Raw genomic sequence first — 17,704 nt, forward strand, 5'->3', positions numbered from 1 at the left:
ATATATATATATATATATATAATGTGCATTCACATCAGCCAACTAACCTACCAGCATGTTTTTGGAGTATTGGAGGAAACCCATGCAGTCACATGAAGAAAATGCAAACGGAAAAGTAGCACCGTGGTCAGGATTCAAACCGTAACTCTAGTGCTGTTAGGTGGAAGGGTTAACCACTTAGCCACTGTGGAATTTGTCCATTTGAGTGCCCATGCTTTTATTTTTAAGCCCAGGGAAGATATAACACTAAAATAACATGCTAGTACTGCATGCCAAGTGTTTAGCGCATGGTTGTGATGCAATCCCATTGACTTCAATAGGTGAGTATGGAAAGCAGCACCACTTGTCAAACTTGATGTGCCAAGTAAAAATTGCCGCAGCATGAAGAATATCAGCTGTAGTAGTGTGAACAGACCCAATCGGCTGCCACATCACACTGTAGGTGGGTGGTTGGGAGAGGAAAAAACGAGCATTTCTATGAGTCCACCGACGGACGTAGCTACTGCTTTAAATCATAGACGGATGGGTAATAAGCCCCTCCCACTAAGAGTGACCAGGTAGAGCCAAAGGCTTTGACATGCCCAGGGGGGCGGGGTCCATGGGTTATTACCCCTGGCCTCACTGTTGCATCTTCAGTTTAGTTGCAAGCAGTGAATAATAACCCAAACCCAACTCTTCTGAGAAAAGAGTGGTGGGACCTACGTCCGTCGGTGGATTCAGAGAAATGGATTTTACGGTAAGTAAAAAAATCCCATTTTCTCATTCGTCCACCGAGGGACGTAGCTGCTGCTTTAAATCATAGACGGATGGGACGTCCAAAAGCAGTAACCACTGAGGGGTGGGGAAAGGACAAACTTAAAAGAATGCAATTACCACGGCTAACATAGCCAACTATATAACATGGAGCCCAACAAGTAACAACTGGGGCTCAATTGTAACAAAACCATAAAGGAGAAGGAAAAGTAAACTGCTCCTTAAATGGCAGCCTGCAAAACCTTGCAGCCAAAGGACGCATCCGAGGATGCAAACACATCCACTCTGTAAAACTTGGTGAACGTATGTACAGACGACCAAGTGGCCACCTTGCAAACCTGCATCACTGACGCCTGATGGCGGAAAACCCAAGAGGCACTCAACACCCGCGTAGAGTGAGCCGTAACAGGGAAAGGAGGAACCTTGCCCTTAAGAGAATACGCCTTCACCACCGTCTGTCTGATCCATTGAGAGATGGTCGCCGCAGACACAGTCTGACCCTTACGGGGTCCATTTGTATTCACAAACAGAGAGTCCGACTTACGAAAGGACTCAGTAGTCTCCAGATACACCCATATCACCCGAACCACATCCAAGTAATACAAGGCCATTTCCTTAGGATGTGAAGGTTTCGGACAGAGTGACGGAAGCACTATGTCTTCGTTCAGATGAAAGTCTGAATCCACCTTAGGAAGAAACGATGGATTAAGCCGTAACACTACCTTATCCCTGTGTATTACCAGATAAGGAGAGCGGCAAGATAGTGCCGCTAGTTCAGAAACCCTGCGCGCAGAGGTGATAGCCACCAAAAATGCAACTTTCTGCAAAAAGGCGAGCAAGGAAATGTGTCTTATGTTCTCAAAAGGAGATTTCTGAAGAACCGATAGAACCAAATTAAGGTCCCAAGGAGGTAACGGAGGCCTCTTGGGGGGAGCCAAATGGCGAACCCCCTGAAGAAACGTACGAATCAAAGAGTGCGTAGCCAAAGGGCGTATGAAGTACACAGCCAAGGTCATCACTTAAGAGTGCCCAACACCAAACGTTGGTCAACCCCTTTCTGTAGAAAGGCCAGGATCCTGATAGCAAAGGATCTAGGATGCAGCTTCAGCGATTGGCACCAAGCAATGTACGCTTTCCACGTACAATGATAAATCTTCCGAGAAGTGGACTTCCTAGCCTTAAGTAAGGTAGAAATCACAGAATCGGACCAACCCCTGTCCTTTAACACCTTGCTCTCAACAGCCAAGCCTTAAAGCCAGCGACTGTAAAGCAGGATGGAAGATCGGACCCTGAGACAGAAAATCTTCTTGCAGAGGAAGTGTCCTGTGACCTTCAGCCAAATCACATCGGCGTACCAGGATCTCCGGGGCCAAACTGGAGCTACCAAAATTACCGGAATCCCCTCCAACTCGACCCTGCGTAGCAGGCGAGATAAAAGTTTCAGCAGAGGGAACGCATAAAGTAGCCCGCACTGGCTCCAGGGAGCCACCAGGGCATCTACTGCATCGGCCAGAGGATCTCTGGACCGAGTCACAAACTTTGAAACTTTTCTGTTTTGTCTGGAGGTGTACAGGTCCACATCCAGGGTCTCCCACCGGAGACACAGCTGGATGGAACACTAGTGGATGCAGGGACCACTCTCCCTGATCCAGGGTTTGGCGACTCAGGTAGTCCGCTTGCCAATTGTCTACGCCAGGAATGTACACGGCGGATAGGGCTGGGACATAGTCCTCTGCCCAGCGCAGGATCTCAGCTACCTCCAGAGCCGACAGGGCACTCCTGGTGCTCCCTTGATGATTGACATAGGCCATCTTAAAACCAGGCAGCTAAGACTGAAGATGCAACGGTGAGACCAGGGGTAATAACCCAGGGACCCCGCCCCCCTTGGCGTGTCCAAGCTATTGGCTCTACCTGGTCACTCCTAGTGGGAGGGGCTTATTACCCATCCGTCTATGATTTAAAGCAGCAGCTACGTCCGTCGGTAGACAAATGAGAAATGTATTTAATTTACTTTTTGAATTTACAATAATATACATTAACAAATTTTAATATTAAAGCAGAACTAAAGGTATCAATATTTACCTTTCCAACAATTGCCGGTGGCATTGGCATCTTCTTAAGGGTACTGGTTTTTGGCCATACCCATTGGCTGGCCCACAGCGCTTGCACAGGAGCTAGTCATTAGGTCACACAGAGATGGGGCTGGCCGCTGTAAGCTGAGCTGTGCATGCGCAGCTCATTTTACATTGTGGAGATGGCTGTGAGTGGGCAGAGAAATGTATTTTATTACAGAAGAGACATGAAAGGATTTTCTGCAATAAAAAGCCAGCCTGCTTACAGTATGTAACTGTATTGGCCCCGTGATGTCTAACAGCAGCCCTGCGTGTAGGCATCATAGTACTAACATGTGTAACGGTCAGTGTCCGCCATATGGCTGACTGCAGGCAATGACACATGTATTTCCATGCTGATATTCCTCTTCTTAATACCAACATGTTAACATGTTTACGTATTTGTTTTTTTTAGGGGGGGGGGGGGGGGGAATGTTAATTTTAACTTTAAACTATGAAAAATATTTAAAGCGGTATTAAACCTAAATGCAAACATTTAATATATTGCAGCTTACCAATTCTTAGATGTGATGGCTGCATTTGTTTTCTTTTTTAGTTTTTCTTTCCTTTATTTTCACCTGGGGAGCCTGTAAGTTTTTATTACAGATTTGATAAAAAAAATGAAGGATGCACTGATATATCGGCCACCTAAAATTATCAGTGAAAATAGGGGGTTATCTGCATTTTGGGAATAGAAAAAAAGTGATGTGACTTTGCCATGATTTTACCACGGTTTTAATGCATTTTAATGGGAAGGTGTGTTTTTAGTGCATTTTAATGGGGAGGTTTTTTTTTTTTTGGTGCATTTTAATGGGGAAGTGTGTTTTTTTGGTGCATTTTAATGGGAAGGTGTGTTTTTTTGGGGGGCATTTTTTTAACTGACCATATATTTACCAAGAATGTGGAAAGTGTGATTTTTAACACTGCAACGGAAAAGAAACAGACCAGTGTGAAGACATACATAGAAATGAAAGAGGATCTTCACTGCATCTGAGCACCACAAACCAAAAACGCTTCATTTTTATTATTCAAAGCAAACTCCCCTATTTATCCAGGTCTCCATGCTTTATTTTGATGAGAAATCTTTTTTAGAAAACCCTAGTATTTCTGGTCGTGGCCATCTTGAGTAAGGGCAAATGATTTATATAGCATCTACTTCCTTCCCTTAGTTCAGGTATGCATACAGGAGGGTGGCTTAGCTGAGAAAACCCCTCCTCCTCTCCTCCCCCTGAAGACTCCTGGGATGTATGACATCATTTGCCTAGGCACGAAAACCAGGCAGAAACTGAAGAAATGTAAAAAAAAAGTTAAAAACAAGTAAATATAACATACTTTCATATCTATTTATTAATGCTAGCAGCATGAGGATTAAAAATCATCTAGTCTATGTATTGGGGTAACAGGTGTGAGTCAGAATGATTTGGGAGAAACCAGCCCTGTATCTACATATGAAAGACCAAAAGAGAGAGGGGAAGAAGTCAGGGCTTTTTTTTCAGCTGGAACTTGGTGGAACTCAGTCCCACCACCTCTGGCTCAGGTCCTTCAGCTTATTACAGCAACAAAAATAAGACACGTGGAAGATGGTGGAGCTTTTAGGAGGTGGGATTGCATGCAGAGGTCAGAGCTGAAAAGGAGTGAAAGTGAGATGTGGATGGGGGATGCAAGGTGAGCAACTGTGGAAGAAGGCTGAACTCTGCACTCTGAATGCAGTGCACCCCTGAACTCTGCACTCTGAATGCAGTGCACCCCTGAACTCTGCACTCTGTATGCAGTGCACCCCTGAACTCTGCACTCTGTATGCAGTGCACCCCTGAACTCTGCACTCTGTATGCAATGCACCCCTGAACTCTGCACTCTGTATGTAACCACTCCCCTCAAACTCTGCATTTTGTACGAAATGCACTCCTGGTATTTAAAGCGGAGTTCCACCCTAAAAAAAAATGTTGGGATAAAAATACCCCCGGGACAGTCAGGGCTGGTACATTTAAGCAACGATAGCCTCTGAACTGTCCCCTGTTTCACTTATCTTTTAGAAGAAATACTTACCTTGAAAATGTCTTGTTCAGCGCTGCCATGTCAGGTGTGGGCAGCTGAAGCCGGAGCGTCCTCTTCGGTGTCCTCTTCAGTGACATCAGAGTCCCAGAATGCCCTGCTCATCACTTCCGGTGCAGGCGCGTCATCCCTGCACAGCTTCTGGGGATGCCCAGAAGCTGTTCAGCAGGGATTGACACGCTTGCACTGGAAGTGACGAGCAGGGCCGTTGCAGGCGCATTGACTCCAGGGATCGATGACGCTCATCTCCCAGGAGTCAATGCAAGGAGGAAGAGATGGCGCGGGCCGCGGCCGCAGAGGGAGGAAGAGGAAGGAAGGTAAGTATATTTTCTTTAAAAACAAGGTAAGTAAATCCAAAAAAATATTTTAATTATCCAATTGTTTTTCAGGTAAATTAAAGCAAGCGGACGGTGAAAAGTTCATTTTGAGGGTGGAACTCCACTTTAAGTAGAATTTGACCACACCCACTATTTGATGCGGTTTAAAGGTTCGGGAGGTTTCGGGGGTCGTGGTTGAGCTCCTGTACCTATTTTCTGAGAAAAAAAAAAAAGCCCTGGAAGAAGTTAATCTAACCCCACAAAAATGTGGCTTTTTAATAGTGACTCCCAAATGAAATAACAACCATAGAGATACCTTGTTAAAAAAGTACAAAAATGCATTTATTTAATATCCACAATCATGCAGGAAAACCTCACAGCATGTAAGGTGATAAACAAACATAGGGCCAACAAGAACATTATATATACAGTGACATCAATAATGTATAACGGATAAAAGTGCATGATGTGCCAACATGTTTCGCGGCATAAATATTCTGCTTGCTCGGGGCTCCTGCCATCCGTATACACTTCATAAACATCTAATATGTATATATAGAAAGAAACAAGAAAAAATACACATATAGAAAATATACACACTATATAAGCATAGAAATAAATCAAAATTAATTGAACAATTCAATATATACATAGGAGGGGAGGGGAGGGGAGGGGAGGGGGGTGGGGAAGAAAACAAAACAAAAAAATAAATATATACTGTAAAGTAAATAGCTACCGTAAACAAGCAGGTGAGGGAAATGATGGGGTAAAGAGTGGAGGAGGAATTGTTGTCAGATGTGTTCCAGTAAGGGGCAGATCAGAAAAAAAAGCGCATCAAACGCCACGAATACCCAGATATAATTATCTGTCATAGGGTGCGTAGAAGCTCACCACCAGGGCTTTTTTTCAGCTGGAACATGGTGGAACTCAGTTCCACCACCTCTGGCTCAGGCCCTCTGCTCCCTGCTCATCGCTATCACTTGTAAACAGAGAAGGCTGACTTCTGGGTTTACATGTGACAGCTTGTCTCCCAGCGGCTCCCACAGATCTGATCTCCTAAGCGGCTCCCACTGAGTGTAGGATGGAGACAAGGGAGATGCAGGTGCCATGAGGATGCCGACACCCCACTGGATGATCTCCCTGCAAGTGAGTTTGTGCCACCTACAGTGTGCAGGGAGGTACTAGAGCTGGCAGGATGCTGGATGCTGGGTGCTTCAGCTTAATAAAGCAATAGAAGTAAGACATGTGGAAGATGGTGGAGCTTTTAAGGAGCGGGAAGAAGATGGGGGCAGTCAAGGGGGGGTTGCATGCAGAGTTCAGAGTTAAAGAGGGGTGAAAGTGATATGTGGATGTAGAGATAAGCAGCTGTGGAAGAAGGCTGAACTCTGCACTCTCTATACAGCGTACCCCTGAACTCTGCACTATCATACTTGCCAACTGTCCCGTTTTTGCAGGGACAGTCCCGGCAAATAGGAGCCTGTCCCGGGTAATTTACATTGTCCCAGCAATGTACTTATTTACACCTTGCACTCTATTTATATTTACATATTACATTTTTTCTATGGTCACACCTGAGCACATTTGACACATTAGAATTGCAGGGGATTGTGATGAGAATTTTAAACTTTAGGCAGAAGTAGTGCAGCTGAATGGGAGAATTATTCCAACTCTGCTACTTTGGCCTCAAGCTTAAAATTCCCTTTTCACTTTCCTGTAATTCTCTCTTTATTAAGTAGACCCTATAATCTGATAAGTAGGCGGAGATTAATTATGTGGAGTGGGCGGAGCTTCAGGGAAGTGGGTGTGGTAAGTAATTGATACCTGTGCTGCAAAGTGTCCCTGGAATTTTTTTTCAAATGTTGGCAACTATGCACTATGTACATAGCACACCCCAAAAATTCTGTACGTAGTGCACCCCTAAATTCTGCACTCTGTGTGTAACCCAGAACTCTGTACATAATGAACTCCTGGTATTTAATGTCCCTTTAAGCCCCTCCCACTGTTAGTGAAATCTGACCATACCTACTATTTGAAGTGGTTTGGAGGGTGTTTGTGGGGGGAGGGGAGTCATAGGGGGTTGTGGTTGAGTTCCTGCACCTATTTTCTGAGAAAAAAAGGCCCTGCTCACAACTATAAACTATGGGGTTTACCATACCACCCTAAAAGCAAAAAGTGAAAATGGAGTAGAGACAAGGAGGACAAATTCTGTATTAGATACGTATAATACGTATAATACCACCAAAAGAAAGCTCTGTTTGTGGGAAAAAAAGGACGTCAAATTCGTTTAGGTACAGCTTTGCACGACCGTGCAATTGTCCGTTAAAGTCACGCAGTGCCGAATCGCAAAATACCCCCTGGTCAGGAAGGGGGTAAAATCTTTCGGGGCTTAAGTGGTTAAGGAGATCCAAAAAAAGGATGGATTCAACCATGTGATATAAATAAATTTTCATATCTTACCATCATAAAGGGTAGGGAGAAGTGTCCTCCATGAAGTATATGAGCAGACCACCCACTTATAGAGAGGAACCAGTATAAGTGGGATTAGCAGCATGATGCCTGGGTCTCCTGAGACCCCACCAGATCACAAGGCAAACTAACCACACAGGAAACACCCATATTTATGGGACCATAAAGTGGGGGTCCTGAATAAGGATTGGTGGGGGCTCTCTTGTTTGGCCCTAAATGTTCACAGCTGTGCTTACCTTCATTATAATCAAATCCCATATGATGCAGAGCATCGCAGGGCATGTAGACATTGCTTCCATAAACCAGGTGTCGGAAGGCCGCTGACACCCAATATCAATGGTGACGTCAGTTCCTGAAAATTAAGCGGAAGTAACATCGGACCGAGATTGGATGTAAACATCCGCCGGTCACATAATGGAGACATCCACAGCGCTGCCGAAACAACCGCCCACTAATCAGAAGCGGCAACTGACCCGAGGAACACCTGAGCAGGGTTTTCTATCTGCGGCTCTGTAATTTTCTGTAAAATATAATGCAATATGGCTACCTGGAGGTGTTCTGTACACAGAATGTATACTGACCACACCCCAGAAACATTTCCTGCTTGTGTGATTGGCTCACTGATTTTCCCAGAAGTCTGCCTAAGATACAAGTCAGATTTCTGGCATCCCCTGCAACAAAAATGTAATGGTTGGTGTGATACTCCCAATAGGAACACGTCTAAAGGGATGCAGGCCCAGCAATTTTTCTCATTAGAGCCCTGCAGGTGCAGCATCTGGTTGATAATTCTGAAACCACTCCCATTAGACTCACTGTGCACGGGCGCAGAGAAACACACAGGGATTTCTTCAGAATAACAAAAGGGTCAATGTTGGTGTGATACTACCAATAGGAACACGTCTAAAGGGATGCAGACCCTGCAATTTTTCTCATTAGAGCCCTGCAGCTGCCACAGCTGGTTGGTAATTCTGAAACCACTCCCATTAGACCCACTGTGCACGGGCGCAGAGAAACACACAGGGATTTCTTCAGAATAACAAAAGGGTCAATGTTGGTGTGATACTACCAATAGGAACACGTCTAAAGGGATGCAGACCCTGCAATTTTCCTCATTAGAGCCCTGCAGGTGCAGCAGCTGGTTGATAATTCTGAAGCCACTCCCATTAGACTCACTGTGCACAGGGTGCAGAGAAACACACAGGGATTTCTTCAGAATAACAAAGTGTCAAAATCTGCAACAAAGTTTGTTAAAATCCTTGTAATGTACAGAGATTACCCAGAGGGGAATGTTTTTTCTCAACCAAAGTGGAGTTACTCTTTAAGTAACTCTTGCTGAGATTGTGATCTCTGGCTCATGGCGTGTTCAGTAAAGTAAACCAGACGGCTCACCAGGGAGGATTCACCACTGAGCTTTAGAGGGATGATGTATTTCTTAAACATTTTAAGCAGCTGTCCTTTGTTTCCTGCAATAGGTGAACACATGCAGCCATTTCTTCCAGTTAAAGAATATTTCTTTCTGTGGCTACCACCCTAAGAACAGCAAGTGAGTAATGAATGGAGTGGGCTGCTTAAGAATCTTGTTACTGCTATTCAATGATACCTTTTATCTATTTTTTTTTTTTTTTTTTTGTCTCTGCAGATATTTTGGCTTCATCACTAAGCATCCTTCAGACCATCGGTTTGCGTGTCATGTATTTGTCTCTGAGGAATCTACCAAACCCATGGCAGAATCTGTCGGGTAAGTCCCTGGCAGCCGTCTGGTAAGAGTACTTGTCCATCAAAAATCCATCAGCCTGGCAGCTGGGCTGTAAATAGTAAAGCTGCGTGTAAGACTGGAGTGCCCCCTAGTGGAAACAATTATAATTGAGTACATTTTCCTAAAACGGTATTAACCACTTCACCACCTGAAAGATTTACCCCCCCCCCCCCCCCCTCACAACCAGGCCATTTTTTGCGATGCGGCACTGCGTTACTTTTAAACACTTTAAGACCGGAAGAATTTTCCCCTTTCCTGACCAGGCCCTATTTCGCGATTCGGCACTGCGTTACTTTAACGGAGAATTGCGCGGTCGTGCAACGCTGTACCCATGTAAAATTGATGTCCTTTTTAGCCCCACAAATAGAGCTTTGTTTTTGGTGGTATTTGATCACCTCTGCAATTTTTTTTTTTTTTTTTTTGCACTATAAACAAAAAAAGAGCGACAATTTTGAAAAAAAAAAAACAATATTTTTCACATTCTGCTATATGACATTCTCAAAAAAAAAATGTAAAAATCAAAATTTTAACATTTTAGGCCAATTTGTTTTCTGCTACATATTTTTGGTAAAAAAAAAAAAAAATCGCAATAAGCGTATTTTGATTGGTTTGTGCAAAAGTTATCTCGTCTACTAACTACGGGAAAGATTTATGTCATTTTTATTTTTTATTTTTATTTTTTTTACTAGTAATGGCAGCGATCTTAGATTTTATGCGGGACTGCGACATTGCGGCGGACAGATCGGACACCTAACTGACATTTTTCACACTTTTGGGGGGTCCAGTGACATTACTACAGTAATCAGTACTATAAATATGCACTGTTACTGTAATAATAACACTGACAGGGAAGGGGTTAACACTGTGGGGGATCAATGGGGTTAAATGTGAGCCTAGGGGGTTGATTCTAATTGTGGGGGGCGTGGCTTGTGAAATGACCATAGAGACCTGTGATCCCATATAGAAGGATCACAGGCACTCTGTGATCATTCCAGAGAGAAGAACGGTTTAGCTGTGTTTACAACAGCCGACCATTCTTCTCTCACACATCGGGGAACGATCGCGGGTGCCCGGCGGCAATCGGTGCCGCTGGTCTCATGTATCGGCATTCCCTCTGCCTAGTGTACCTGACCTCACAAATGCGCTTCTGGAAGAATGGTCAAACATTCCCATAGACACACTCCTAAACCTTGTGGACAGCCTTCCCAGAAGAGTTGGAGCTGTTATAGCTGCAAAGGGTGGGCCAACTCAATATTGAACCCTACGGACCAAGACTGGGATGCCATTAAACTTCATGTGTGTGTAAAGGCAGGCGTCCCAATACTTTTGACAATATAGCGTAAATTCCTACCAGAAAAGGAAATGTAAAGCCAGAACTTCGGATCTTTCTGCTTTTAAGGTTTCTAGGAATTAAAGCCAAAGGGTCAAAACAACATCCGAACAAGTAGCATTTGTAGAAAAAGAAGCCAATAATGGCAGTCAGTCTCCATGTTCCTCTCGGGAAAGGTTTTCTTTAATTGGTTGGGTCCCACATATGGCCCCTCCCCCCCTACTTATTTCTTCAAATTAATGCATCAGAGTGCCCCTTTACTCTCCACCCAGTGATAGTCATGGGCTCCTTTAACTCCATTCCCCACTCTGTGTGTAATGATTGTATTGCACCATTTGCTTTGCAAGTGAATTGCCCTGTTCCCTAGGAATCTGTTATACTTTGCTGCCACCTAGTGGTTAGGTATGGGAACTACTAGCATCCCAGTTACTGTAATTGGTTCTACAGGCTGTTATACTCTGTTCAATACTGATTTTACACCCTTTTATCATACTGTCTTCATTGTCAATTTACCCAACATTACAATGCAAGTCAGGACTCTTGCAATGAGGGCTGTAAGCTGTCTACTGGCAAAGAGTACCAGAAAACACAATTTTCAATTAGGAAAAAAAATTAATCACAAATCATAACCCGCTAAGAGTACAGGATTAGGGCTCGTTCACACAGGCGCAGAGGCCCATACAGTATGTAAGAACCATTTGTGTGTCTACAGCAGCATGGAGTTATATGCAGGCAGCCTATGTTAGTCAATGGAGATGCAGCGGCTGTACAAACTCACCTGCACAACGCAGTGGGACATGGGGCAAGGGCAAGGGCAGGTGGGCAGCACTGAACACAGACAGTGTGGGTTTGGGGCCACGCACCCATCCCTGAATGCCTGTCAAACTCGGATGTGCTGCTAATTCTGTACAGCCACTGAAGGGTGCTGAGATTGTATATTCTACAGAAGATATTGCAAACAAGCAGGCAGTGACGGCCCGTTCATTGGGGGCACAGGCTCCCCTATCCATTGGATTCCAATGGGTTTTTTTTTTTTTTTTTTGAAGCACGTGATTAGAGCCAGAGGCTCAAATAGGCTTCATAAAAGGGTGGGCTCGGGGCGCAGAGCACTGCGCCCTGAGCCTACCCAGTTGTGTGACAATAGCAAATGAGTATTCGCTATTGTCACACAGATTCTCCTCCTGGCCTATCAGGAAGCGGGTCCTGAGGCCCATTTCCTGATTGGTAGAAAGGAGAAGCCATGCTATTGGCCAAGGAGGAGGGAGGAGAGGCAGGGGAAGCCCGACCCACCGCCTGCCAGTCCAGGGTGAGTGAGCCGGCGACCGGGGGGATGGTATGCAGGCTGGAGCTGGTGTGATCGTGAGGGGAGTGGTATGGTGGGGTCCGGCCCATGGAGCACCAGCCGCCACTGCAAGCAGGTACTTTTTTTTTATTGCAGAAGAGACATTGCATGACAATTTTGCAATAAAGAGCCCACCTGCTCCCAATTTTATATTTTTTTAAAGTTCCAGGTTAAAGTGGTATTTAACCCAAAAGCCAAAATGTAATATATTAGATGTGGTAGCTGCATCCGTTTTCTTTTCTAGGTTTTTTTTCCCTCATTTTTCACCTTCTGATCTGTACAGTAACACACTGGTATTAGTGAGACACAACAACTGGAGGAATTAGAACAGGAGGCACAGCATACAGTAGCATTGTCAGGCTGGGGGGGAGGGTAGTGTTAAATGTATTGGCAGATATAATTACACTAACAAATTAAAACCAAACTCCAGCTCTCACTTTATAATCAGTTACAGCAAACCGTTTTTTTTTCCCCTTTTGGAATGAAGGTTTTGCATGAATAAATAAAAGCTGATCATTTTAATCACCCCTGCAGGTGCTAAGGCTTCATTTTTACCTTATGTGTATTGCTTCTGAGGTACCGAGAAAGTCCAACTTCTTCCCTTCCCCTTGTTTCGGTGACTGTTAGGGGGGAACGGTCTCCTTTCCAAATGTTCTATTGCTACATAGATGATGGTACCCCCAATTTGTATTCTTCATTAGAGGCTCGCTTTTAACACGTCTCATCCATGTAAGGGTCCTTTCACACGGCCGATCCGTATGTCCGTATATCACCCCATCCGTTTGCGGGTGATATACGGACATAATGCATGTCAATGGGATTGCGGACGTTAGCGGATGACCATCCGCTGACATCCGATTTGCGTCCTTTCAGTTCTGTTCCATTTTTTGGAATGGAACAGAACCCTATTTTTCTGCCGTTAAAAAACAGAACGGATGCAAAATCGGATGTCAGCGGTGTCATCCGCTGACATCCGCAATCACATAGACTTACATTATATCCGTATATCATCCGCAAACGGATGGGTTGATATGCGGACTTACAGAGCGGATGACACAAGTGTCATCTGTGTCCGTCAAAAAAAAAAGTGCCGCAGCGGAAGAAGAAATCGGAGCGGCCGTGTGAAAGAGCCCTAAAATAATAAACTCTGCTGGAGAGCTTGTGCTTTTGAAAAACTACAGATGAAAATGGAAGAAAAGAAAGCCTAAAAAAAGAAAAACAAATGCAGCCAACACATTTATGAATTGGTAAGCTGCAATATAATAATTGTTTGCTTTGGGGTTTAAAGGAGTTGTAGAGGCAGAAGTTTTTTTATCTTAATACATTCTATGCATTAGGATTAAAAAACCTAAAACCTTCTGTGTGTAGCAGCTTCCCCAGCACCCCCGAATACTTCCCTGAGCCCCGTCTCTGTCCAGCGATGTCCACGAGTCTCTCAGCCACCTGGGACTCTCCCTCCTGATTGGCTGAGGCACAGCAGTGGCGCCATTGGTTCCCATGGCTGTTAATCAAAGCCAGTTAGCCAATCAGGAGAGATAGGGGCGGGACCGTACCACAGCTCTGTGTCTGAATGGACACATGGAGCTGCAGCTCGGCTCAGGTGACCCCATAGCAAGATGCTAGCTGTGGGGGCACTCGACAGGCGGAAGGGGCTAGGAGCAGTGAAGAGGGACCCAAGAAGAGGGGGATCCAAGCTGCCCTGTGCAAAACCAACTGCAGAGAGGAGGTAAGTATATTATGTTATTTAAAAAACAAAAACAAAAAGAAAATAATTTTAATACCACTTTGAGTAACATTAATTGAAGAGCAGGCTTCTTGCTTGAAAGTGACCTTTGACTCATGGTGAGTCCAGGTAAGTAAACCATACAGATCACCAAGATGAATTCACCAGCGAGCTTTAGAAGGAGCAGTGTACCACCATTTATTGCTATTAATGCTCCATGCTGTACACCCTCTTGGGGCCATATTATTTTCCCATCGGCCATCATCACGGTAGTATTGTGGTTGTCTCATCCTTGTAATGATGAAAATGAGGATCTCTTTCAAGTCCTTTTCACATACTGGTACCTCGGTCTTCTCTTTCAGGAGAGCCTTCCAACAGTTTTACAAAGAGTTTGTGGAATACACATGTCCCACAGAAGATATATATCTGGAGTAGCCATGGATTTCGGTGCATGGACTAAATGTAAGCAGGAAGCTGCCGAACTTCGAGATGAGCGATAGGCTAGAGGCCTGCTCTCGTCTCAGTCCCAAGGAACTGGAGGACCGGTTGTGTGAATGTCAGCCAAGGTGATCATGGGTGGCTCCTCCATATAACTTCCCCCAATAACCTTCTCCCTTCTTGGACTTGCCCTTAACCCACTTCTACATAATCAAGGATCAGAGGGTGCAAGTGGACTAATGCACTCCCCCCCGTGTACTGCAAGTGGAATGTTCCAGCATGTGCAAACTGTAAGAAGAGGAAGAAACCAACGGAACGAGGAAGGGGAGTGGAAGAAAGCACGCTGGCTTTGCAAGCCAACAGACTGTTTGTACAAAGACACTGTGTATGGAGAAATATAGTATTTATTTAAAAAGAGAGGGCTAGCAAATGTTTGCGTGCATTAAACTGTATATTAGTAACAGAGAGCGTGTTGCTGCATTACATGCATAGTAAATGAGGCATGGCAATGGCGTATGTGGAAAGCGCGGCAGAGGTAGTGAGGCTCTATTTTAGGATCTACAGGGAAGGAGATATAACGTTATATTCCATAGCAACCAATCTGGTGTAAGCTTTCATTGTTTAGGTTGCCCCACAGTGGGCATTTGGTCAGTACGGGCAAGGGTCACATCAAACCTTAAGCTCAAGCAAATGAAAAGATGTTTTTTTTGCCCCTACCTACCAGATTCTTATATGGGTCTAGGAGAGACTTAGATCAATAATTGTTTGCTAGGAGCAACGCATTTTCTTCTTCAGACACTGTGGGGTAAATTTAAAAAAGTTGTGAATTTAACATTCACCAAGTGTTCACTGCAGGTGAACCTTCCAGGGGAATGTGTTTTAAAGCCTAAAATCCTCCCTTGCAGTGGGGATGCACCTATGCTGCAAGGATTGACTGCTCATTTCTCTCTAGGGGATTGTAAAGCACTTTTATTTTCCGATCCTCAATTCTAGCAGACTCCTCTGCGCTTCTAGACTGGTCCCTGTAGCCTCTTCTCCCCTGCACTCTGGTGCCCCAAGGTCCTCTGACATCATCAAGAACAATTCTGGGCTTATAGCCCTGCACTGGATGTGAGGACGCCAAGGGACAATCCACTGCTGAAGTCTAGGGGAGTGCCACCTGCCAGGGAAGTGGAGGATTGGGTAAGTAAAAGTGCTTTTCCTATTCCCTAGACAGAAACAAGCAGCTAACCCTAGCAGAGCCCCACTATAAGAGGGCTTTTAGTTTAGAGTTGACCTTTAAAAGAGGGATTCATTCACCCCCAGTGAATGTTTAGTGAATAAAACCTTTATTCCTTGGTGCTTGTTTATATAAATTAAGCTTAATGTGTCAATAAACAGCCCAGTTTTACAATCTTTGCCAGCATAACTTAACAGGAGTTAAGGTAGCTTATGACATATGAAGGGACCCACAACAAGCATCTCCAACCTTTAGGTAAATCCATTTTCAATGGGCCCTCAACCTTCATCCTTCAATGGTGAGGAGTCCTAAACCTTCATCCTTCAATGGTGAGGAGTTAGGGATACCTATGACACTGGGCCCTCATCCTTCCATGGTGAGGAGTTAGGGATACCTATGCCACTGGGCCCCCATCCTTCAATGGTGAGGAGTTAGGGATACCTATGCCACTGGGCCCTCATCCTTCAATGGTGAGGAGTTAGGGATACCTATGCCACTGGGCCCTCATCCTTCAATGGTGAGGAGTTAGGGATACCTATGCCACTGGGCCCTCATCCTTCAATGGTGAGGAGTTAGGGATACCTATGCCACTGGGCCCTCATCCTTCAATGGTGAGGAGTTAGGGATACCTATGCCACTGGGCCCTCATCCTTCAATGGTGAGGAGTTAGGGATACCTATGCCACTGGGCCCTCATCCTTCAATGGTGAGGAGTTAGGGATACCCATGTCAATGGGTCCTCATCCTTCAATGGTGAGGAGTTAGGGATACCTATGCCACTGGGCCCTCATCCTTCAATGGTGAGGAGTTAGGGATACCTATGCCACTGGGCCCTCATCCTTCAATGGTGAGGAGTTAGGGATACCTATGCCACTGGGCCCTCATCCTTCAATGGTGAGGAGTTAGGGATACCTATGCCACTGGGCCCTCATCCTTCAATGGTGAGGAGTTAGGGATACCTATGCCACTGGGCCCTCATCCTTCAATGGTGAGGAGTTAGGGATACCTATGTCAATTGGCCCTCATCCTTCAATGGTGAGGAGTTAGGGATACCTATGCCACTGGGCCCTCATCCTTCAATGGTGAGGAGTTAGGGATACCTATGTCAATTGGCCCTCATCCTTCAATGGTGAGGAGTTAGGGATACCTATGTCAATGGGCCCTCATCCTTCAATGGTGAGAAGTAAGGGATACTATCAATGGGCCCTCATCCTTCAAGGGTGAGGAGTTAGGGATGAAGAGTACAGCTTGCGCTTTATAATCCACTAGTTTGAAAGTTATGGTGTTCACTAGCAACGAGAATGGGCAGATAGATATGGGTGATGTCACCTACCCATCCTTAATTGCATTGCTGAACCACCAGGGCCCTGGACATATTTTGTTGCTTGACAAGGCCAATGGGTGAACAGACACTGACAAAGAAATCATTGGAGCAGAAATATTTAATAACGTCTCTGATAATCAGTGCCTTCAAAGATCAATTACACCCAATAGAGCCCCCCTAGGAAGCCTTTACATAGGCCAGTCTTCTCCCAATCACCAGAATCAAAACTCAAATCAGACGTATTGATTGTCAAGACCAGCCCATATATGGGCACCTTTAGCATGTAAAAGTGGGTGAAGTTTATACCATACATAATCAAAGAGGGACAAGACCACCATGGTGTGCACAAAGTGTCAGCCATTGTAAGTATTCTCCAAATCCAACTGTCAAAGAAAAACCAATATGCATCTCCTCCACCAAATTGCTCTCTTTGGTTTTCTTTGTTTCCAGTGAAAAATGAAAGACCCTCTAAATGTAAAACTACGAGTTTCTTTATGTAGAAGTAAAAGTACTGCAGGATACCTTCACTAAGAAGTCCTACTGTACTTTACCATTACCATGGTGTAATTTCCAAATAGTATCTCATTCTTTTGAAGAAGAAGCACATAATGTATTTACATTCGTACAGCCCTGAACACTGCCTTTATCAAAAATAGATCCGGATGCATCTGTGGTGCTAGTGAGGTCCAGGATGGCATGAATGCCTATGGAGTCATATGGTCTCTGTGTATACTTGATTTATCTGAGCTCCAGCTGTAGGACCAGTGATGGTTATGGACCCTGAATATCATATTTAAGAATTTTTTTTTTTTTTTTTACAGCGCAGAAATAAGTCAGTGACTGAAGGAATATTTAAGAATTTTTAAACAAAAGC

General features: G+C 44.6%; 1 protein-coding gene across 3 annotated transcripts in view; it reads left to right on the top strand.

Moving 5' to 3' along the window:
- The window catches only part of MAPK8IP1 (mitogen-activated protein kinase 8 interacting protein 1), a 183,898-nt gene extending 169,147 nt beyond the window's left edge, over nt 1-14,751 (top strand). For all 3 annotated transcript variants that reach the window (XM_082270002.1, XM_082270003.1, XM_082270004.1), the window contains exons 10-12: nt 9,172-9,242; nt 9,339-9,437; nt 14,213-14,751. In XM_082270002.1, the coding sequence (XP_082126128.1) occupies nt 9,172-9,242; nt 9,339-9,437; nt 14,213-14,285 (243 nt within the window). In that variant the 3' untranslated portion in view covers nt 14,286-14,751. The remainder of the gene's footprint in view (nt 1-9,171; nt 9,243-9,338; nt 9,438-14,212) is intronic.
- The last annotated feature ends 2,953 nt before the right edge of the window (nt 14,752-17,704 follow it).

Source organism: Pelophylax lessonae, assembly GCF_965119305.1.
Source record: "Pelophylax lessonae genome assembly, chromosome: 10".
NCBI classification, from domain to species: domain Eukaryota; kingdom Metazoa; phylum Chordata; class Amphibia; order Anura; family Ranidae; genus Pelophylax; species Pelophylax lessonae.